Raw genomic sequence first — 25,143 nt, 5'->3', positions numbered from 1 at the left:
TTCCACTGTATCCTCTGAAGGGCCTTCACAGATTTCTGGGAAAAAAAGTCATATGGACAATTGCTTGTAGGACTGGAGCTTTAATCAGTAATTTTCCAAAGCATCCTGCATTATTGAGCTATGAAAAAAGTCTTTAAGAAGTGTACCATGCTTCAGTTCTGTGAAAAAGAAGAAGTAATATTCTATCCCTATTTATATTGCTGAGAATTGATCGTGCAACTTTGAATAGCCAAATGATATGTATGTCTTGGAAGAAGTAAGACAACTGGCATTTCTTGGCTTAGGTTAACATTTTTTAATCAGCAGACCATGATGTGGCTCCACTACACTAGGTTCTTCTTGAATGCAGCAAAACAGCCATGCCATTCACAGGAAAATCACTCTTTCCACAGTACTTGCCAGTAACTTAAATTACAGTGGATTGGCACTCAAGAGTGCTGTGTATTCCCCGCCCTTGCTACATTTTCCCTATACAGCCTTGAGCAAAACTTTGAATCTCTTTTCCTTGATAAATTTGAATAACTGTATCTATTTATCACTATTAGTATATCTTTTTCATCTCAGAAAATTCTGAGGGCAACAATTATTCCAGCCCCCTCGGGACAATGTCACCACCTCTTCTCTGAGATCTTGAGTTGAAACGTTTCTTATCCTTCTAAAGCTATTACTATTACTACCACCACCACCAATAATAATAATACCTTACTTATTAGTAGTAAAAACCAAAAAAAAGATTAAGCAACTTTATTTTTCAAAATACAATGTGAGACTTTGAGACTAAATATAAAAATTCTGTCTTTTCTCTTGCATTATAAACCATAAATCCCTGTTAAGAAATTGGTAGTTTGTAGACAAGAATAGACTGGCAAATACTTTCTTGTCATTGTAAGATTTATTCTTCCATTTAATCAGAAAATTAATTGTTCTGTCACAAGAAAATTCACATCAGCCAAGATTTTTTTTCTTTTTTAACTAATGAAAGATTATCATATTTTGTCTAAAATATTTACAATATTTTCATCTATAAGGGCTTCAAAAGAGTATATAAAACTCTAGATATAGCTTGTCATTTTGTCCTTTTATTGATAGAACATGATGTTTCTATCCTTAACTAGAAATGTCTTCTCCGCTCATGTTTATGCAAAACAGATTTTTTGGAAGAGAAGAAAAAAAAAAGGTACTGTAACATCAGAAGGAAACATCAAAGGACTATGGCAACATCTTAAGGCTTTTATCAAAGTAGTGAGGGAATGCATTAAAGCAACAATATATGTAGCGTGCAAATGATAGTTCTATCAAATTCAACGGTATGTCTGATGAATATAGAAGACACATTTTTGCATGTATTCTTTGTTTTAAAATAAAGAGTTTATCAGTGGCTTTGCTTTCAAAACTATGAGAGAAAAAAAATATTTATGCATGGGTCTTTAGGTTGTGTCATCTAATGCAGCTGCAGTGGAGCCACAGGCAGCCAAGCCCACTTACACCTGACGACAAGTTACACTTTTTATGTTTTTCAAAGTCTATATCTTCAGCACACACACAAAATGTATTTTGGGCTTTTTATTCCCTTTCACTTTTTCACCTATATGAGCGCTGTGTAAGAAACTACTGGGACTTGGCCTAATGAATAAGTGCAGATAGTTCTAGTAGCTCAGAACAACTCTGTTATGAAATGGTGGAGCATGTCCACAAAATACCTTTCTGTCAATTATTTCCCAAAAAATGTTTCAAGAGTCTCCAAGTTGGCTTCACTTATTAGGGAAATGTTGTTCTTTTTTTTCCTTTTTTACCCTAAAACTTCAATTTAAAAGCTTTGTTTATACAAGCAGCACCACCACATGATAAATTCCACAATTAAATTATAGCCTCACCTTGACCCTTAACCTCTGTGCAGAGCACAGCTGCCTCTTGTGTTCAAATTCATGTGTTTTGCAGCCCACTGTAGGAAAAAAAATAGGTTATGAATCTCCCCCAGGAAGAAGACATGGCTCCACTCTCAATCCTTGCAGTAGTGGTCAGCTTCAAGGCCCAGATAAGCCCAGCACCCAACACCACAGCTTTTGGTCCCAGCAAGTCCATCAAATGCTCGTAATATTTCACTAATGCTGCCATTACTATGCAAAAATGCTTAGTGCATTGATGGATAATAAACATTCACAAGTTTTACAACTAAAATAACTAAGAGTTGCTACACAGCTAGTTCAGATACAGCTAAGATTAAAGCCTAGTTCTGTGTGCATGTGCACACCACACACCCATACATAAATTTATAAATATATGTATCTGTGTATGAATGTATGTATTTTAAAAGCCTAATCTCAGTCACAGTGTCAAGAATTTAGGAGTAAGTCTGCCCTTCATGGCAGCAATAGTAGCAAGACAATACACAGGGAGGCGCAAGAACAAATAATGTCCTTAATAAGACACTTTTCCATTTAGTTTACATCCATGTAGAAAAAATGTTCTAGGTCTAGTTCTGTCAAATTGTTCCTGCTGGATCATCATTAGCACAGTTATGTTTTCTAGTCAGGAAGAACCAGGTCAGGAAGAGCCAGGAATAGCTAACAAATGTTCAGCATCAGTAAACTCCCTCTGCATGTCTGCATGACCCCCTTAATGTGCCATGAGTGTGTTGCTCTGGGTAGGGTGCTGTAGGGATGCTAAGCAGTTGATTTCTACTGATTTGCAGCCCTTACAACATTTTCTATGGATCTGTAGTCTGAAAGTTCACAGGCAGGTGCTAGTCCACGTGGAGGTGAATAGCAGTGGATTAAAATTAGCATAGGAACTTGGAAATCACAAACCTCAGCTGCTGGAGTTTTACTGCAAAGTATAGAATTAAAAAAAAATCTGATTATTCATCTTCACTGTGTTGTTTTTATTTGCTTTTATTAAGGCACTCTATATTTCATTATAGGATGTGACAGAGTTGGGGTGTATTTGAGGCTGGCACCAGTGTGTATCTGTACAGACAGATACCAGAAGGTTTTCTGGGGTAGGACGCTAAAATTCAGGAATAAGTTATTATTCTTGAAAGGATAACTGAAGTTCATGGGGAAATCGGGATATTTGTTTATATGCATCAGATATCCAGAGTGATGAATGCTCACAACAGCAGGGATTTATGGACCTTCCTTTCTCATACTTTTGTGAGCCCAATACAAGATGATTTTTTTACATGTCATAACTCATCATGAGTTCTCTACCCATTTATACTACTTCAAAATATCAGCAGGCAAAGTCTGTCCATTAGAGCTTATTACTATTTATGTATTGCCTTATAGCAGCATAAAGCAGTAGTGGAGCACAAGAAAGGAACAAAATGTGGTTCCAACCCATCACAACACTTACACCTACTTTCAGTCATCTTGGCAGGCCAGTACCTGCCACCACCTTGATCCATACAGCTGCAGCCCTCAGTAGGCATGTTACTCCTTAAATCTTGTGATCTATCAGAAACCCTTCACATTGTGCATTTTGAAAACTTGGAAGAAAATTTCAGGGTCTGTCCCACATCACAGGTTGTTCAGGAGGCATAATCAGCCAATAGTTATAACCATCATGTGGTGGGTAGTAACACAACATGTCAGATTTCTTGCTTTTTTGAATACACTGGAATATCTGGGGTTCCTATAGTGAAATTCTGTTTTTGGAATAAATTCTGAAATTTGTTTCTGTAATGCTGGTAAAAATCCAATATATATAAAACTCTTTGTTAAAATTGAGGAGCTCAAAAGGGATGAGAAATTTAACAAACACTCATTTCTGTCTTTTGGAGTGCTTGACTGAGGCATTACATGTTTATGTAAGACGTAATAATCAATACAACTCTGAACTAAAAAGGGAAAAGAAGCCGACTGGGAATACACATTCCGTGCCTGTTAATTGCCTTGCTATATGGTCCTCTGTGTTTGTGGGAAGTCATGTTTTAGAAACATTCATGGAGATATCCAGCAGAGAACATGATATTCTTTTCAGTAGGCTTACTCATAGACCAGCAACAGCTAATGAAATAATGTCAACTTTTTAAGAATATTCAGAGCTCTTTCGTTAATAAAAAATAACAGGCATTATAATAGCCAGCCAGTATGTAGGCTGGCACCAACTGTTCAACTTCTCTAACAGATAAAAATAATTGTGTGCAAATTGTTTTGCTCATGAAAGTGAGACAGATATAGGAAGAGGTCAGACAGACACCACAACACTTGCATCCTGCCTCAAGCTCCACCTGGAACACCAGTTATTCAATTACCAGGGCTGACCTCTGCAATCCACACAACTTATGCAGCTTTGCACATTAGGTTATGTAGGTAATGGTTAACATAGGCAGACAATTTTTCAAAACTACAGCACATTTGCAGACCTGCATCCTTCAATGTAGGAATGCTGAAAAAACATTCAATAAGGTTGAGACTTAAAAAAAAACTAATACTGTCCATTATGGGCTAGTTTAGATTCAAAATTTTATGTGAAGTTTTACACTCCCAGGACAAGTGTATCAACAAGTTTGTGGTTTCTAAATGTATTTCTAAACACACAAAGAACACAAGGATTCCTACTGAAGTGTGGCTTCCTATCTTCTAGAAGAAAGAGGGGATAAGCTGCTGTTTTTGAAAAAAAGCTGTCTCTGTAAGTCCTACTTTCCCTGCAAAGAGTGATTTTCATTTTTAGATGAGGGAATTCTGAATTTGCACACATAAATGGATGTAGTTGTCTTACAGCTGATCAGGCAGTGCCTAACTTGAAGACATCTGCTACTCCTTTCCCCTCACCATCCTCCCTTCCAAATTAGAGGTCTGTTCCTGAGCACAGAGCAAAGACAGACACACATTTAGAGCATTCAAATATTTCATTTAAATTTTTTATTCTAACTGAAAGTTAGTAGTGGTAAAATAGGAAGTTCTAAATAAGAGTTCTCTGAACTCATTTTACTTTAATGTTCCGTGACATTCAGTTATGAATATTCCTCACTTGCACAAATTGTGCACATCTGTAGGCATATTAAGTGAAGCTCAAAATACTTAAATAACAATATTTATATGATATTTTTAATTTCCTTCATGCTTTTCCTTGGACTGTTTGACAAAAATGAGCAAAACAATAACAGTGCACACAGACTTTCAATAGCTGCTAAATATGTGTATATTTGAAGCTATCTTATTGAATTTCATCTAATAAATTTGTTGACATTTTACAGATATAAAATCATGACTGTCCTCAGTGACACACAGGGGTTTTTTGGCAGTTTCAGGCACAGTCTGCTGACATAAAACTGGAACATAGCTTAAAATAAAATCTAATTGAAATGGTATGAATCGGAAATAGCAATGTGGAGAAAAATAATGAACCAATGGAATTAACTTGAAAGATCTTTAAACATAAAGTCCTTTGAAAAATACTGATAGAAAAATTTTTGTGCATAAAAAATAGTCAGCTTAAACAAGATTCAAACAAACAGAAAATAAATTGTTTCCATTATTTTCTGACATAATTAATTATGGTAATTCCAGAAATTGAATTTACAAGAATAAAGTTTTATCATTATGCATGAAGAAGTTACATTATTAAATATAACAGGAAATCTACACTTTGACTTTAACCCTGTAGAAAGGCTTTTTATCATTTAAATATGATTTGAAGGAGGAGGACATTCTCCTGCATCTTTCTGTGTTCTATTTCAACTTTAATTTAACCCTTTGAGCATTTTGCAGAATGAACAGGATTCGTGTGCATCAAAGAAAAATATATTTTTTTTTAATTCTGTTTGGTTAAAAAGTAGAGGTATTTTAATGCGCTATCATGTTAGTAACTATAAAGATAAGCTAAATTCTTATTGGTGTTTATAACTGGTTAGACATCTTTTTGCAAAGGCTTCACTATAAAGCAAGAGAAGCTGCAGATCTGATCAAACATCTGTAGGCACTAAGGTAACTCATACCCTCCCTTTACCTCTGGGAGCCCAGGCTCTCTCAAAATTATTTACTCCTGGGAAGAGAAAGTCTGTCTTTTCTCAGGACTTATTTTCAGAAAAAAATAACTCTCTTTCCAGCTGTTAAGCTGCTCATGGGTGCCTTGAGCAGCAAGCAGATCATCCACTCTGAGGGGGAGCAGAAGGCACCCCAGAGACATTAGACAGGTGTATGGCAGAGCCAATCTCAGTTGCCTGCAGGTCCTGCCTAAGGACAGGAAACTCTCACTGTGTACCAGCTTCACCCACCTCAAGACATTACCACTTGAGGGGGTCGTAAGCAGCCAGATAACAGCAGCAGGAATTTTGTTACCCCAAAGGTCCTGCAACATTTCTGGAAACAGAACTTGAAAATTCTCCACACTGCAGTGGAAAGGTTTGGTTTTGTAATCATTGAAAATATAATAATGCTGTTGAGCTACAGATGCTGTCAATTACATGGTTCTGAAGTTACCTCATATGAGTAAGGTAAATGACCATCCTTATTTTGAATGCTGGTCACATTGTCTGAGATCATGACTTATTATAACTCATTTCATTGAACACTAAGATATAGTAGCTGAGTATCTGAACCTCTTTAATTAAAGTTTCTATGGCATCATAATTTATACAACAAAGATTTGAGCTGTCTTTACTGAATTTCTGCCAGAAAGATAGCCTAGTATCAGAAACTAAAACTGAACAGAGTCCATCCTTAGTTTGAGTAAACAGTGGACTCTAAGAAACAGTAGTCTGAGTCATGCCATTATTGCTCAAAGTCATTATACTTCACTTTCCTATTTTTAGTCCTTTTTTAAAAATAGATGTGTCAAGCCCAGAGAATAAAGATTTAGGAATGTTGAGATAAAAAAGAGGATTGACTTCTTTTATTAGAAGATCTACTTTAGAACAGGGAGGCAGCATGTACTTGATTCACAGGTTAAATTTTGTGTAAGTAAACATCTGGACTACAGATGTTTTTAAATTTTATTTTTGGTTTTTATTTCATTCATCCCATCATTCGTAGTCTTCACATTTTAACTCTACCATCTCACTCATGTTTGTAAATTATTCTCATGTTATTTCTGTATTCTGTCCCTCAGTGTAAAACATATTTCATTTTGAATGCTGTCAGTATAGTCCACTAAGGGCTTGCATTTACATTTATGCCATTTATGATGCTGATAAAGCAATTGCAGTTCTGCAAAAAACAGCAGAAATTATAAAATACTTCATGTTTCTCAGATTACATTGATTACATTTATGGAATTTGTGAAGAGAAATGGAAGTTATGTTGTCAACAGAATGGAAGTTATGAAAAGAAAAAGTGCAAAGTGATATCAAAAGTATTTCCACATTTTGAATCCACAAACTAGGTGGTAGAGATTCTGAATTTCCACTTAAAGCACTGTCATGATCAGTTTCTATGATAATCATTAAAAACCCAAATTTTCCTGTTTATTTGGCCATTTTCAAATCAGTACAACTGAGAGCATATGTAGTAAAATCTGTTGCTGAACTGGTTTGCCATAGAGTTGTGTTTGGCTCACTGCTTCCCTTAAACAGTCCCTGAAATTTGTTGTAAAACGCACTGAAATTTTTTTTGTGGGTTTTTTGTTGTTTTTTTTTTTTTTTTAGGTTTGGTTTGGTTTTTTTTTTTTTTTATTAAGGCCTGATTATCTTGCAAAATGTCCTGCACTTCCTTTTCCAGAATAGGCTGAGAAGTCTGACAAGTCTCATCTCATGCTTTGTTCTCCCCTTCTCCATCCCAAACTTTCAGCTATTGCTTAAGACTGTTAAGCTATTGCTTAACAAGGAAGTTCAGAGCAGTATGACAAAATCAATAACACACTCGATTAAAATTGATCCAAGGTACATGGTGAAGAACTTTATCTTAGGACAGTGAGGGTGTACTCCTATGCAATGACTGAGGGACTGGATCCTTGTGGCAGATGAAGTGCCTCTAACACAGCTTGTGGAGCCATTTAGACTCAATATATCTGTAAGTAAAGTTTTATCTGAGTTTGGTTGGACTTACTTTAATTGAACAGAATTACTCTTCATTTCAAAGTCACAATTCATTAAATATCCAAAAAAGGAGAAAATTATTTTGCACTGCAATAAATCACTTCATCCCCTAAAGACTTTGTAGCACATGCAGCCATTGCAGGGAGTTGAAGAGGGGGATCCCACTTGTGTAAAGACAAACAGCTGGATTGAACACCCTCTGAAGAAGCGAGGCTTTGAAACATTATGTGAAACTGAGGAAAACAATAAGTACTTTGGCAAGATGTCTAGCCTGAGACTTGAGAAGCAGCTTCCCCTATCTTGACTTAATTTTTCCTGAAATAAACATCAAACCAGCAGGTTTTGAACACACCTATATAGTCCCTGCCAAGATGAAAAGTTAACAGATCCCAACGGGTATGGCTGCTTGATCAGCAAGGTTATTTTGTGCTTCACTCTGCTGGGCTTTGCAAGTGCTCCTTTACTGAACTGTGGTATAATTATCGCTTGCAGAAAAGAGTTTGTTCAGTTCCCAGCCTTGTGCTGACAACAGCCTGCAGCCCTGTGTTTTCACAGCTCAGCAGAATCTGTCCCATTGGTACAAGCCAGTGCCAGGCACATGTAACCATAATATTGACCAGCCCTGCTTACCTTTCATCTAGATGGGCAACACGCTGGGACAGCTCCAAGAAGCCTCCCAACAAAAAAGAATGACTGGGAAACAAATCCTGGCCCCTTGCTCACTTTTTCCTCCCTTACTCTTCAAGGTGGCTTCACGGCACAGCCCTCCTATGCCTTTTTGCCAAAGGATCCTCACAGTGTTCCTGTAGCTTTTGGTGCAGGGAAAGCAACTCTCTGGGAAAGCAACTCTCTGGGAAAGCTCACTGTCTCGTGCACTGGCAACACAACTCTAACAAATGGAAGCAGCTTACAGTGGCAGATTAACACAAAAAACACCAGAACAACACACAGCTCAAGGGAAACTGCCTTTTACCAACCTGGTTTAGAATCTTCTGATTTTCACTTTTGTTTTCTTAAATATATTCCATTTACAATTAGGTCCACTGTCACATCTGCATTCACCCAACATGACCAGTCACCCTGCAGAGAATACAGAAGTGTGTCTCCCATAAGCAAGTGTTACTCCTCACAGCTCCTGGTCACGTTTGTCATCTCCTGCTCAGCAAAGGTGTTGGGCATTCCTGACCTTGGGGAACATGCAGCAGGTCAACATGAAGAGAAAATTATGGCTTCAAATATAACATTGTTATATTTTTTTTAATTTTTTTTTTTGCTATGCTTCTTTCATGCAAATTCATGTCAGATCCAGAAGACAAGTTTTGGATTTTAAAATAAATTAGGGAGTTGTGTCCTGATATGTCTAAAATAGGCAAGTGATTGCTCTGTGTTAGATCTTGCTTCTCCACAACAACAACTGGCTCAGCCCACATGCCAATCTTTTAGAATGACACAGATTAGATGAGCTAACCAGAAGCAGCTTTATTATTTTATTTGAGATAAATAACTGTCTAAATTTTAAGCTAATTTTGATTTAATTGATTTAAAATTAGGCAGCTAAATTAGTATTCAGTCCTGTCAGTTGCCACAGTAGTGCCAGAACACATTTATGTATAGCTCTCCAAAAGTCAGTTGCTCTGCTCAGCATTTCAGGGATCATTCTGACTTTGATATGAAAGTATACATTCAGGATATTCTTGTGAGAATCACAAAAGTGACTAAAAAATGCCAGTCTCCCCGATCTTATTTTAGACCATGCTCTTAAACCACTCTCAGGCTTTGAAAATTCATTTACGTTTTGGACACCCAAATTTGAGAGATTTTTCTGCCTCCATGGCTGTGGAGGCAGAAAAACCAAGTACCATTAAGTTCTTTATATACCAAATTGTAATTATAAGTTAGAGGGACAGAGGGGCATTATTAAGATTTTGTTTTAGATCAGTGGGTTTTATTTTCCTTTCCCTTGTGGACAAATAGCCTATATTTAAAATCAAGCTTTTATGGCAGAGAGTTTAGTTGTGAATGAATTTAGCTGTCTATACATCCATAAACATGAACTTAACATCTGTACATACACTTGTTAAAGTCACTATAGTTCTAAAAAATTATTTAATAATTAAATATAAAATGAGTCAATGAAAGCAGTAAACTCCACTGTGAAAAAGTGTGCTGCCATGAGAATATTATTTGAATGGAGCCTTGCTCTGAATTAATCATCAAAACTTCCACTGAACTCCACTGAAGCTCTGTGTAAATAAGTAGTAAAAATCATGTACTCTTTCTGTAGTACCACAAGTTTAATTTTATAGAACAGTGAAATCAAATCTTCTTGTCTCCTCAGAAAGCAGTTTATTGAGTTCATGGTCTAACTTAAACCTGTTAGCTATGGTACAACACTATGGCTATAGAAGCACAATGGTTTAACTGCAATGTGGTCCAAAGACAGAAGGCATTGAACTAACTTTTTAACCAAGCAGTTCCTGACACAAAAATACACTGCAGCATCAATGCAGTTAAGATACAAGAACTAAAATTGGTTGTTAATGACTACACCGTTGAGCCCTGTTATGCAGCTGCTGCTCTCGCACACGCTCAACAGGCAGATGCAGCCTGCCAGGCTTGGAGGGATACTTGGGCTCTGCCCAGAGCTACCACCACCCCTGCAAGGTCCTGCATTCTCTCCTGCAGTCCCTGAACCCAGGTTAGATCCTGCCAGCTGGTTTTCCTCAACACCAAGAAGTAGAACAATCTGGAAGTGGGTAGCTGCCTCTCCCAGTACTCACCCCAGCTCCTCAGCCACGGCACGGGGGGCAGACATGACCATACAGTGGAGGTCTGTAATGGCAAGAGAAGCAACCACAGGGGTTTCACAGCTCCTGCTTCCCTTCCCATGAAGGGTGGGGACAAAGTTTGCTTCTTAAGGAACTACTAGAAATTTGCTTCTGTATTTGACTTTCATAGGCTGTTACAGACGGCAAAGTTTGCATAACACCATCTTCTTCTCACAAACAAACGTTTTTTTTGAAGTGAGGTAGAAGTTCTAGGTGTTACTTTAGCAGTTTAAAATTCTGAAAAATATATGAGAAAACCTACCCCAGAAGCTATAGCGTAACAATATTCATAATATATACATATCTGGACTAAATTAATACAAGATGAGATGACACTTTCATCAGAGTAGGGAGACTCAAGAAAAGAACTTGCATATGCATCAAGGCTTTCTGTATTTTGTAGGGAAGCTCTGGTTTATGAGGTGTTGAAGACACTTTTACCTCAGATTGTGATTAAAAAATTCTGTGATCAGGATAGGCTCATATAATGCAATTAATTTCTCCAAATTAGGAATAATTAGAAATCACACTAAGACCCCTAAGCTTTTTTTTTTATTATTCTTACAGTAGTAATTATATACTAGAGCATTAAGGGAGGCACTTTTGCCTCTTGAAAGCCTAGTTTTAACACTGCTCTAAGTGCTACGGGCATATTTGAAACTTCACATTCAAATACTTTCAAACATGGGAGTTGCATCCACTGCACTTCCTCTCAAACTGTATTATTCTCTGTGTAATAATAAAGGATTCACCTAGATCTTCATGAGAGGCAAGTATTGGAGGACACCAGTAATGACAAATGAGGTACAATTATCATGGCATTTTCCTGGTTTAATTGTTCTTTACTTACTTGAAAGCTACAAAAATACTTTGAAAGTTCTCACAAACAAGTTTTTATTGCATTGCACAAAACCAAATGCAAGGAGGCTGAGGTTCAAACAGCAGTTCACAATTTTTAGCAACAACACTGGAAGAAGTTAATAGTGCTTCTGATACCAAGCAGGGAAGAGATCCAATACCAAAAGTTGTTCAGGGACAAAAACATCAGACAGACATAACACTTGGACACTGAAACAGAGCTGCCTTCTTAAGTGCTGAAGATGTCATTGCTATCCTCACAGCACTGCAAAACTTAAAAAGAGATAATAGGACATGCACTTGCCTTCCCCGGAGCTCTACTCTTGACAGGGACAGCCTAGCTCCCCACAGAGCACTTGAAAATCTTAGATGGATTCAAAGGTCTACAAACAAGACAACATTCACAGAAGTTTGTGGTTTTTTTATTTCATGAGAACACTTGTTTGAACCTCCAGCCAGAAAAAAATGCTGGCAAGTGGTATAAAAACCATCATGGAAGAGATCAGGAGGCAAAGGGCACAAAAAAATTGAAGGCCTGGCGCTATGGGTGAGGGGAGAGTTGGACTAGCCACACTCTTCTTGGTTGGGCAAGACACATTAGCAGATCTAATATCTAAAACATTCTCCTCAATTGTTCCCTGTTTCTGTCTTCCACCTCAGTAATTTCCATGAGAAGTGGCTGGTCAGAATTCTTTTTTCAGCATCCTTGCTCCCTTCCACATCCTGCCATCCTTTTCTCTGAGATCCAGACATGATGTCTTGTTCTTTTGTATAAGCAACACACTTTGCAAGGTGGTAAAAACATTATTGATTACAGGGTTCAGCTCCTTTCCAAAGCTAAAAACATTTCCTTTAACCACTGTTGGAGAAATAATTAAATTTAAATGCCATTATCATAATATCTTCCTGCTATATAAACCTTCTACCTAATAATCTCAGAGGGCTTTGTCATGGTGAATATTGTTATCTTTGGAAGACTTGGTAATAAATTTGGTATATGAAAGCTTAGATACGCAGATTGTATTCCCTGAGTCTAGTTACAGCCATCCTATGTTATTCCCTTTATGGTACCTAGAGATTTGAGAAAAAAATACTATTTTCTCTCCCAGACCAATTCAGCCCACACTTTGCTAATAGTTCCTGAAAGGCTCTGTGCAGTGCCAAATAAACCATACCAAGTTAAGATTAAAAAAAAAAAATACAGTAAAGATAAATACGGATTTTGCAAAGTTTAGAGCCTTTGAGATTTTCAAGCACATATCAGCCAAATGAAGACCCTGCTTCAGAAAGTACCCTGATCTTAGTCAAAGACACCTAAGGTTGCACTGAAATGCCTTTTCTTCCAGGGAACAGTGATTTGAACGGAAGCTCAGCACTTCCCTGACCGCAGGCCAGCATGAATCCAGCCCCTGGGTCCCTTCCTGTGGGAGCACCAGGCAGAGAGACCCTTTTCAAAAGAGGTCAGCCTTTGAAACACAAACTGACCTTCAGCAACCAAGACTCCCTTCTCTTTTGCAGGCTTTGAGCACTCTCTATTAGAAAGCAATGCAATGAGTTGTATTTTAATTCTCATCTGCTTAACGTCCTTAAAAGTCTGGAGTTGTTCCTGTTTTCACTAAAAGACAGGAACTGAGCATGTTTGAGAGACACAACTGTCCCTCAGCTCCTCTTCCTCTGCATTTCCCATTTACAGTTAGTTCTGCTACCAAACCAAATCCATTTCTAGGGCATAAGAGTCATTTTGATAATCATAAGTAGAAAGAATCAGCTCCCTGTGCATTTCAGGGAAATTTTCTGTGGTCCAAAAGGATCCAGGCCGCTGCACAGTCACATGCAACTTTCTGCCTTTTCTCTGGAGTGCAGCTACTTGCAGGAGAGGGAGAGCAGGGAACAGGCTTCTCCTGTTGTCACTTCCATCAGAGAGAAGCAAAGCAGAGGGTACCTGATGGAAAGAATGCCCTCAGGGGGGTCCAGGTCCCACAGTCCAGCCTAGGATCCAGGCTTGTATCCAGCTGCTACAGTCAAAACTCCAACCCTAAATAAAGACTGCCTTTTTTCCTAGTCACATAAACAGAAGCTGTTTAGTTAAGCCCCACATCATAAACACATTGTGATATCCAAAGTGAGAATAGCACTTTTCCCCGCAAGAGCATCTCCTTTTTTATGGAGGCTGACAGGTGAGAAAATGCAGAAGTTTCCAATTCATTTAAAATTGAGTGACGGAGCTTTCTAAATCAATATTGGTGCCCTCAAATCTCAGAAAAAAAAAAAGCTGTCAAAGGAAGAGAACGGCTGTACTCATCATTCTAGCCATCAAAGTAATTTTGATTAAGTCTGTGTGTATTTTTAACAATGATTTTCCTTCTCCCCCAAAGTCTTGTTATTCACTTGAAGGCAAAATTATACAAAAAGAGGAGCAACTTTCTGAAAAAATGTAAGAACCTCTGAGACAAGATCAATCAGTATTTTGTCAACTCAGGAACTTGAAATACATTTGCGACAGAAGACACTTGGAGCACGGTTCTTCACAATACAAGTAGTTTTTAAATATTTATTTTAACAAAATATAACAATGGCAAGACTAAAAAAGTCACAGTTTACTCTTTCTTTGCCATCCTTAAAAGTTATTATTGTGAAGATGTGTATATATATATATATATATATATATATATATTCATGGCATCCATGTCCTAGTGTGAACAGATGGAAAAGACTTCCTCAGTGCTATGAAAAGCCTCAGAAAGACCTGCATTTTGAACTTTACAATTCTGAAATACTCTCAAAATGTTTCATGTATCATCTCAGTCATGCTGAGATTTTCACTAGAAACCTCTGCCGAAACCACTTGGAATCACAAAGAGCGGAGTGCGAGCATTCTGACTAACAGCTTTGTCACACCAGGCTTGGAGCACTGTTCCCAGCACAAAGCAGTGTTTTAAAACAAATATTTAAAGTTTTTTAAAATTCCAGGAAATGTTGCTGGGAATTTATCTAAAGATAACTATTCAATTTAACACTAATGAAGCCTTTTCTAAGCTGCAGTACTTTTGCCCATAGCACAAGCAAAGTTATTGATAAGACACATGTTCTAATGGAGGAACCTGAGTAACAGAAGACAACAACAATGAATAACTACACACAGATCAGTGACATCATTGTTTCAAACAGCATGACTGCACTTAAATGGTTGAGGCTGTTTGTCATGCACCACATTGTTGCATTTATAGCTGTATTTATAATCTGGTAATTCACGTAAGTATTTGATTATTTATTATATAATTGTTATTCTCTGAAATACAACTAAAATGAAAATTAAATACCATAAGTTGTATCAGAAACTTTTTCTCTAACTTCATTATTACTCAATATTCTGCTGTATGATTTCATAATCATAAAACAGAGTACTCTTGAAATGAAATTCTCCATAAAGTTCACTCAAGCTCTTTCAGATCAACAGTGGTATAAAGGAGATAAGAATGTGATCTGTAAGACTTACACAGAAAATAGTTGCCGACCATCTCCTCAGAGACTGTCAAAGGAAATGGGAAGTTTCTATGTTGCTGTGTATGAGAATAAGGAGCACAGCTTGCTAATTCAAACATTTACACCATTTTGTGTATTTGCTATGAACCTAAATGCAGAATAACATCATTAACCAAGATTTTACACCCCTTTGTGCTTATAAGTAAGCTTATAAATTTAAACCACTTCTCAAATTTCTCAAATACTAAACCAAAAGGACAGTGTTGAGCTAAAGCGTCACCTAGATTTTAACCATAAATACAATTGTATTTACTATGCTGGTTAGAGAATAATATTTACCAGGGGAAAATGACCATGGCAAAATGACAGCAGAGAAAAAATATACACATCATTCACTCTGTGAAGATGACTGCTCTAATATCCTGTTGCTTCTTCTTCTGTTCTTTATCAAAAGCCATTCTAATTAATTATGTTCTCAACAGTTATATCAACCTTTTACAACAGCATTTACACTAGAAACAAACAGAACAATGGAGATTCCATTTCTGATTTCAGAAAAAAAATCAACCAAACAACAAACAAGCTCAAACCCTCAAGTAAAATTTTTCAGAAGGATATTTTCATGGATTCAAAATAACAAATTTTCCCTTTACTGCAATGCCGCCAAAACAGGGAGAGAAAAAGTCTCTAAACTGTCTCCATTAGTATGCAAATAATGTCATGTACATGTGACACATGATGTCAGGAATTCTATTTCATTTCTTACAGCTGAAGGAACAGAACGTGGACAACAACAGGACGTTGCTGCTGTAAGAGCGTTTGGAGCGGAGCTATACGTACCTGCCCATACCAGCTGTATTCCAGCATCGTAACTCCAGCCAACACCACGTCTTGGGAAACTCAGAGCAAACTCTGGATACCAACTGTTTCATGTAAGACAAAGCCTGGGACTATACTGCTACTTTCCCTTTCAGGGGAGTGTGCTACACTCTACAACTTTTGCTCAGCCACCAGCACTGCTACAATCATAGCTTTGTTGAAGTGTTGTGCTCTTGCAGCTAAAACCTGTTGATAATGAACCTGAACCCATTATTTTGAGTCAATGAATTGAAAGAAATAGGGCAAAGAATGAAAGCCACAGGGCCAATTACCAGCATTCTTTGATGTATTACTTGCTAGCACCCACCAAATCACTTTGTGTCTTTGTCTTGATCCCCTCTGTTATTCATTAATTATTCTGGAAGGGTTAGAGTTCAGATAGCTAATTGCACAGACAGTCTTACTTGGTGGGGATTCTCCCTACACTGACACTTTCCCCAGCTGTGCCCAGCCACCTTGCATTATGCCAATTAATCCAATTCTTGGCATTTTTGTACAGTCCTCCAGGTTCCTTTAAAGCTTTGCCTAAAATGTTTTTCTCAGGCTTGTAAACAGAGACTGAAGAAGGTTTGTGAACTGAACAGATAATGTTTACAACTGTCTTGTTCTTTCTTTGTGGAGGTCACTGGCCCTGGTGACCCTGTTTTCCTCTCCATACGCTTGTCGCTTTATTTACAAGCATGGTGTCTAGTACTCTTTTTGCATTTCTAGCAATAGGAATTATTTTACAATATTTAATATTTGTTTTCATATTTCCCTGCCCTTGCCCACCCTTCACTTTTGTCAGAAGTGATCTTTATTAAACTGAGAGGTAGATATCAGTTAACTAAGAGACAATTTCTAGGAGAGTGGTCTTCTAGTTAACAAAAGGGAAATGCCTCTTTTTTTTTTTAATCTTAGTGCTAGGAATATTTCCATGTACAAAACTTTGTAACAAAGAAGGAATGTATTTTAGTAATGAGACTACAAAAAAGGGAAATAAAACCTTCTGTTCTGTGAAGTCAAAGCTCAGGTTCCTGTTCACAGACTCAGAACTGTTGATGGGCTTCAAATTTCAGAAAAAGCAACTTAGGACTCATCGTTTTCTCTCAAAATAGGAAAGATTATGTCTGTTTCCTCGGTTTGGACACTCACTATATGTTTGTTATTCTCCTGCCACAGATGTCCACATTCCTGCTCCAACAACCCTAGAAAATTAGTAAGTTGGGACTATAGTTTGGGGGCACAAATCAGAAGGGACAGAATTAGGACCAAGCCTAATCACAATTAGATATACCCTATTTTTTAGCTAGTTACCCTGCAGGCAATTTCAGGTCCTCATAGACACTACTACATGTCTGGGAACTGTGTAATCAATGGTTTTACCTGAAAAGTTGGAATGTAAAGAAAAGAGGTCCTCAGAGAGTACTGTGAGCTGAAGTAAGCACAGGCAAGAAGTCCTTTAAGAGAGCAGTCACCGAAATAACCAGGAATCAGCAGCCACAGAGAACACCCTCTAATTATTTTATATTATTATTAACAGTACCTAAGTAGTTATCCAACTGTGTAATTATTCTTTTCCAGAGACACCAGTTAGCTAATAAAATTGTACTGGAGACCTTAAAGAGCATACTAAAAATTTACCCCAGGAATGTCATCCTCAAATTACCCCAAACAGATGATACAATGAGTGAAATGTGAATGCTGAGGGAGGGTAGGGAGGAAAAATAAGGTTTTGTAATAAATCTGGTTTTTAAAAAATTAGCAGTGTTTTAGCACTTCAGGTGACCTGACTGCTAATCTCCATTTGCAGATAAGAGAAATCCAATATCCTTCAAGCAACCAGGTCAAAAGAACAGTTCAATAATTACGGGAGTCTTACATTAGAATCTGTAAAACACCCAGGAGCATAGGTTAGTTGAGGAAGATCAAAGAAAGAAAGTTTGTTTATAGATTTCATTTTTCTGCCACAAGAATCTAAATAAGCTTAACTTGGTGCTTCTTCCCCTGTACAAAGTCCAAAGAGAAAGTTATTAACCACAGCTCTGTTTGACAAGCAATACTTTGCATACGTATTCAGAACCACTCAAGCTCCATCTTCAGGTGAACAATGTGCAAAATATTTCTGTTAGTCTAAAACATACAATCTCTGACCACGCTCCATAGACTGACCTGTTGACTGGACCAATGCAAACTCATCATCCATTAATTCAGACTTATTAAGTGTTCCATTTAAACTTGGCTCTTTAAGCATCCAAACTAAAAAGCAGAGAGGAACTGTGAAGTAATTTACTTTTCAAAGTTGTGTCCATGCAGAAAATACGTAACTTTCACACTCCATGAATTGACTTTTTCCTCATTAAATATAGCCTGAACATAAGGTTTTTTCTCATTAATAAGTAATTCAGATAAAGCAGGTATAAATTAATTTCTCTTGAAAGAACTGTAATTTTAACATCTGAAAATTAATATAGTTTACACAAATAGGAGAATGCTGTATAAATCCAAAGCAGAAGAGTACATTACATCAATGGTGCAGAGTTGGGCTTGTGATACTATAGTCAAAAATTCAACAGACTAAAACATTCCCAAATAATCATTCCTTAAAAGAGACATTTATGCTGAATCGATAAACCACCAAAATTGGTTTTGTAAAATCCAGCCTCCAAATTCTGAATGCCTTGATAATGCTGAGTATATCACATAAATGGGGAGCTACCATATACTGTGTTACCAGGAGCTGTGCTGAGGAGCATTTTCACCAGGCAGAGGAGGGTAGGAAGACCTCTGGTCCTCTGGAATCTTACCTCAGGATGCTGCTCACAGCAGACTAGACACATCCCAGCCTGTGGCTGCTCTCTCCCAGTAGTTTCTCCTCTCTCCCTTGAAAAATGTGTCTGCTACGATTCTTACAAAGCTGTTAAATCGAGGCAATATTTTCAGGGGCATCTGACCACACTCAGCTGGAACCCATCACAGCATTTAAAGCAGAGATCAAATAACCCATTCTGGGCAAGACAGTGGAGAATTTACCGTTTCTGTGCACAAGATAATTTCTATATGCCAGGTCCCTAAAATTCTACATACTGCTTTTCTACACTGAAGAAGCCAATTAAATTTACTTTGTACAGAGTCCTAATTTTTCAGGTAGATTTCATTTTTTCAGGAATATTTTCAGACTTTCTAGAACCCCCAACATCATTGAAGTGATCCCCAGAGCTAAGAATGGCTCTTTATTTCAGAGAACTGAGAACATTTTGTTTCAGATATAGCTTCAACTATTTTTTAATGCAGAAAAGTAAAATATCAGCCAAAGTATTTTAACAAACATACAATTTCAGTATCTGCATTGAATGATTACTGCTATCCTTTCCACTTTTTTCTATACTGCTGGATTTGACATTGAAACTTTTAAAGTTTAAGATGTGCTTTCTGTCAATAAAGTCTTTTAAAGCTGTAAGGCCCTTAAGGAAGTCATTCGCTATGTCTGTATAATGTTTTGCACACTGGGGCACTGATCTGGTGGAACAAATCAGAATTATCCAATAACTTCTGACTACAACCTGTTTCAGTCACAGCAGAGGCTTCTGAAAATTCTCTGTTGCTGAAGTCAATATCAGTCCCTTACAACTTCCACAGGAGCAGCCCAGTGCAAAGGTCTGTCACAAGTCCCATATCACGTGTGGTAGCTAAGTTTGGAAGTCTTCTAGATTCTTTTCTCTATGTCCAAACCTGTATGAAATATAAATTATTTTCTTCCTGAGTAATCAGGAGAAACAGGAACTCATATTATTATAGCTTACAGATTAATATTCAACTTCTACATCAGAACACTAATGAAAGGCCACCAAGAACCACGACATAAGCTGGACTTGCACTAGATATGGAATATAGCAGGGAACAGAAATAGAAGTTGATTGCCTACAAGAACAATTGATTTGAGCTTGAAAAAAAGCACAAACAGCAACAAAACTGCTTAGAGAAAAAGTAGCTGTTCTCAACTAGATTCTTACCTGTATGTAAAATATGTTGCCCTGGCAGACTACCACCTCAGCTTCTGAACTCTGTAAGATTTGAACATCATTAAGCTAAAAAATACCTCTTTTTTCAAAGTGGAAACAAGTTAGATCTCTTGTCAATAATGTGGTAAATAAAATACATAAGGAGTTCTATCAAACTATTTCTTCATTTCATTTAAAATGCTGCAGTCCAAGGCCAGCTGTGTGTTAAATACAGCAAGGTTAATTCTGAAATTAGTCACATTAATTCATCTTTCTACTTTCAGTAATACAATTCAGAAATTGTGCTTTTTCCATGGGAATTGCATCTTATTTTAGATTCACTCTCTTTTCCGGTAAGCAGGATATCTTTTTTGAACAGTAGAAAAAGCCTTTTGTTCTCATTTTAAATTATTGGTATTGATTAGGAGCTTTGACTGAATAATAAGTACAGGAATGATGATGACAATGATGATGATGATGATGATCATCATCATCATCATCAATATTATATATTTTCCATGAACTTTTCTGCACTGAACAGGACTTCACTGAAGTAGATAAGGGACCTCAAGTGTTCAGATAAAAAGGGTATCTATTGAAACACTGCAAGCTTAGCAGAGAAATACAAAACCTGGTTCAAAATTCAACACACCAGGCAAAAGCACTGATTTGTTACACTACCCTAAAAAACCTGTAGTGCAGAAATAGACACAGAGGATCAGCCTCAAAATGATTGTGAGCTGAAATATGATAAATAAAATATTGCCATAGTGTCTCTTATCATGAGAATTTTGCATTTACACAGTATAATTCGAGTGTTCCATATGAACAAGCTCTTCCATGAATAGTGAAATCAATAAACTGCAGTTTCCCACAGATTCTGTTTTATTTCCCTTAAAGCTTTCTCTCACAAGGCTCCAAGTTACCCAATTTTGGATTGTTTTCCATGATCACTGCACTGCACTTTCCAAGAGGTGATCACATCTCCTGCCAGGGAAGGGAGCTTTCAGCACGCGAGCTGCTGAGCCCACATAAACCCCACTCATCTGCTGTCCTTGCTCATTCCTCTGCAGGCTCATTAAGAGCTATCTTTTCCCATTGTAAAGTTTATGCTTTTTTCCCTATCTGCCTGTGAGTTTCCATGACACCTCAAGGCAGTTCTATTGAAACTAGACTGCAGGAGCAAAAACATTGAGGTGGAAGGAAAGGAAGGTTTATGAGGAGCAAACAGACAGCAACAGCCATCAAAAAATGCCACATTTCTTTAGGAAGCTATGCTAAAAATGATCAAATATTGCATCCTTGGGAAAGCAATGGATGTCACTTTGAAACTGAACTTTCTGGAACACTGTTTCACACCGAGGCATATTCGAAAGGTTTTTATTTATTGAATACTGAACAACCTAAGGAAGCACTCATCCTCTAGGAGACAACAAGAAAATCTGGATTGCTACAGTATACCCTCTTACTAAAAAAAATCAAATATATTTATTGACTCTGGGTTTGCAGGAATTTTAGGAATTTTAATCCAACACTCTCAACTGATTTCAGAGAAGTTACAAAGTCACAATGGTATCCTTTGGATCCCAGAAAAACTACAAGACCTCATATCTACAACAATATGAAGATGAGACAATGCAGAAGAAATAATGTTCTTGCTCTTTCAACAAATATTATTTTTTTTAAATATTGTATTTTCTCATAATGTGAAGAAATTTGTGAAACAACTCTCTAATTTCAATATTGATTGAAAGGCAGAAAACAGGTATGATAGAGAATATAACTTCATTGGGTTTAATATGTAGTAAATAGCACATGTTGAAGGTAGAAAAGGATTTAAGCAATGGCATGTAGGGGAAAAGGGGTAGCAAGGAGAAAAAATCTGATGCAGTAAAACTGATATTAAAAATAGTGGAGGGGAAACAAAGTATAAAACCTTTAGAAAATCAGACCTGAATCAGCCTACACTAAAAAGGATTTCAAGCAGGTGAACAGAAGCTCCAATCATTTTTTTTAAGTTTCTGAAGTAGGATTTTATCAAATTATACCATCAGTGTATGGACTTACCATATTATACCATACCACTGTATGATCTAGTTTATGACTAATATCTAATAATTGAAATTGCAATGACTTGCATACTGAAAGACATTGAATTAAAAATATATATTGTATTTGTGGAAGTCTTGAAGATCACCATTTAATATTTCACATGGGCATATTCCCTTTTCAGTGAGTATTTCAGAAATACTTTCTGAAAGAGCTAATACACATTATGAACTAAAGAGCCACAAAGTAATCCAGTGAACTGAATCACTGCATACAGTCAACACTGGCAGCAAGGAAGCTGCATAAAATTATATGCTTATATTTGGAGGAACACCATGAAGCTAAAAAGAAAATCCGCATTCATCTTCCAGCTGTGAAAAATAATTGATAATGTTCTTCAGATTAAGTAGCTGAATATTGTTGACACTTTGGAGAGTTTAGGTATTACTGATGAAAAGCAAAAATTTTATATTCACCTGTTTCCTAGGTAATTTGGCACTCACTAATTAAGTGAAATCATGGAGACTGCATTTCCCAGTCATAAAGGCATTTTTGGAAATATCAGCTTAATGTGCCACATCTTCTGACCTAGTGCAAATGTATTAAACAGTGTATCACAGCTACCTCAACAGCAATCATAGGCTGCTTCTCTGTTTGATCACCAGGTGCTTATTTCTGTAAGGAAACATTATGAATAAGAAGAGGTTAGACTCTTAGGGAGCAGGCATTTGGGAGCACTAGTTCAGTGCTCATATGCATATTTATGGTTTCATATTCAGTGAAGTGACAATGGACCCCTCCTCACAGCTTATGCCATTTATATATACACTACCACACATACATATAGAATGTCTTTTAAGCAAGTATATCTATGCTTACAGGGAGTCATAGGTATATCTATATATTAAGTATACCAAATTATCAGGGAAAAAGGGTTGAAAAGAGCCTATTCCTTCTAGCAGATTCTCTTATTATTTTTGGGAATAAAGTCCAATTAAGCCTCATTTCCTCCAAGTCTGTGTTGCACGGATAAGGCTTTGGTATGTTTTTTTTTTTTAATCAATGGGCATAACACAGAAAAAGATGTTTCTATCTGCAGCAGATCATCACATTTTTAGAAGCAATACTGCTGCTATCACAAGAGTGGCCCATTAACTGGAGCACAGCAGTGAGGGAATCACTTCTGAAATGTCATCAGCAGTTCTTTTGGTAGAAACTGTGCTTAAAATAGCCCTGTACACACTAAGGCCTGACTTGATATAAAGATTTCAAATAAGAGCACAGAAAAGGTTCATGGTTTTGTTTGGGGCTTTTTCATTTTATATGTGTTCAATTTTATTCAAAAAGACACAGGGCTCTAAAGAGCTGGATTCCTCTTAAGTTTTATTGCCTATGATGCAAAATAATACCTTCCATAGCACGTTTTTTTAATAATGCTTAAAATACAAATCAGTGGAGTGTCTGGTCAGACCAAGTCTCTTGAAAGTATCACTGGCTGGAATGCTTTAAAAATGTTTTCAAGCTATCTTTCTATCTGAACACAGAATGATTCTTCATGTAAAATTCTGCTTTTGTAGACTGGATGTAAAGCTCAATAAAGTCAAAAAGCCATCAGTGGGTTTTGAAATTGGTCCTAGGTCTTTTGGTTTCCGGGTGGCAATCCTTAGCCAGCCTGCAGGGAAGTTATATTTGTTTTACTGCAGAACTACTATAGAAATTTTTTACGTTGTGGATACACAAGATAGTTTAAACACAACATCTAATATGAAATATTTTGTGTTTGATATCAGAAGACATCACATTACCAATTCATCTTGACTACCAGTGGTCAGTGTAAGATGAGTACAATGTCAGGCAGGTCATAAGGCTGTCTATATCACTATCCTAAAAGGTGCTTTGGCATCTCACAGCCATTTGTAGAGCAGTATTTGTTGTAATCCTGCTGTGAAAGAATGAAATGCACATTACTGACTTGAAGGGGAGAAAAGACTTCATGCTTCACATGGCTATAAGAGAAGTGGACTCAGTCTCTAGAGGAAGATCATCTGGGTTGCAAGAATAGTTCCGTGGTTACCTGTTACACAAAGGCATTAAAGACTCAGGTGCAATTTCCTACCTGAACTTGAGTCCCTGGATAATTTTGAGCATTCATCACAAGTGACATTCATCTCTAAGAGGCATTTTTCTAGTCTACATTATGAAAAAGTCTGTCTTTTGGACAATAGGAAGAGAAAGGATCTCCAGAAAGTGAATCATTTTCACATACCCCTGGGAGACTTCATAAAAAAGCAGGAATTTTTTTTTTTTTTATTCCTCTGGACAGGTTCCTCTCTTATGGTTCATCACAGAAGGAGACTTGGGCAATGAACTTTAATTAGATGCCTATTATTTACATGACTAAAAAGCTGCATCCATGTAAGCCTTTATGGAAGCTAAACCTTATACTATGAGGAAACGAATTTGTGTCTCTGCAACTGAAATTTTTACCTGCAAGATGTGACACCTTCCTCACAGTCAGACTGTGCAGGGTGAAACATTACAATTTATATGATATTGTCAAAATGCCAGTGGAGGCCAGAAAATTGCTTAACATAAATATATAGAAAGGGATGCTGGAGTCAATGACCCCCAAACCCCAAAAGGTATGCACTGAATGCTAGTATTCAAATCTTGTTGGCATTTTTACTAACTGAAGAAAAAATCCAGAGGGAAATAATCCTGGAATTTGAATGAACTAGATGATTCTTCAAGCACTATGTATAAAATATATTTTAACTATCAATATTCTCACTTAAACCACAAAATCTGCATTTTCAGTAGTAGTAAGTGGATGACAATGCTTATTTGTATTCAGTTCCATTGAATTTTTCAAGGCAAAATTTTCACTAAGTCAGCTGGAGGTTGTAGCAGCAACATTTTTTTTTCATTCTCTATGTGTTAGACACCATAGAGAACGATACCTGTTTATCTCAGGACCTAACGCAATCTCTGTTTTGGTAATTCACACCCTTTATTCTGTAACTATAGTCTGCCTCTTTCAATATTAGAAAGGTGGGACACAGTTCAATTGTTAATGGTCCAGATATAA

At 37.0% G+C, this 25,143-nt stretch overlaps 1 protein-coding gene across 7 annotated transcripts in view; it reads right to left on the bottom strand.

Annotated features, from left to right (window-relative positions):
* Positions 1-25,143, bottom strand: part of TFEC (transcription factor EC) — a 130,969-nt gene that overhangs the window by 55,080 nt on the left and 50,746 nt on the right. The window contains exons 1-3 of one of the 7 annotated variants that reach the window (XM_038154416.1): positions 10,759-10,884; positions 8,956-9,058; positions 1,875-1,942 (exon numbers count right to left, since the gene is read on the bottom strand). The exons of 2 other annotated variants lie outside the window; for them this stretch is intronic. Coding sequence is in view for 1 of the 5 variants with exons in the window: in XM_038154414.1 (XP_038010342.1) it covers positions 15,988-16,014 (27 nt within the window). In the remaining 4 variants the exon portion in view is untranslated. Of the gene's footprint in view, positions 1-1,874; positions 1,943-8,955; positions 9,165-10,758; positions 10,885-15,987; positions 16,117-25,143 lie in introns of those variants that run through there. 4 more of the 7 variants (XM_038154415.1, XM_038154418.1, XM_038154414.1 and 1 more) reach the window with 4 other exon arrangements.

The sequence above is a fragment of the Motacilla alba genome, chromosome 1A, assembly GCF_015832195.1.
Source record: "Motacilla alba alba isolate MOTALB_02 chromosome 1A, Motacilla_alba_V1.0_pri, whole genome shotgun sequence".
Lineage (NCBI taxonomy): Eukaryota > Metazoa > Chordata > Aves > Passeriformes > Motacillidae > Motacilla > Motacilla alba.
Note: the sequence above shows the minus strand (reverse complement) of the source record. Positions and strands in the feature narration are given on the sequence as shown.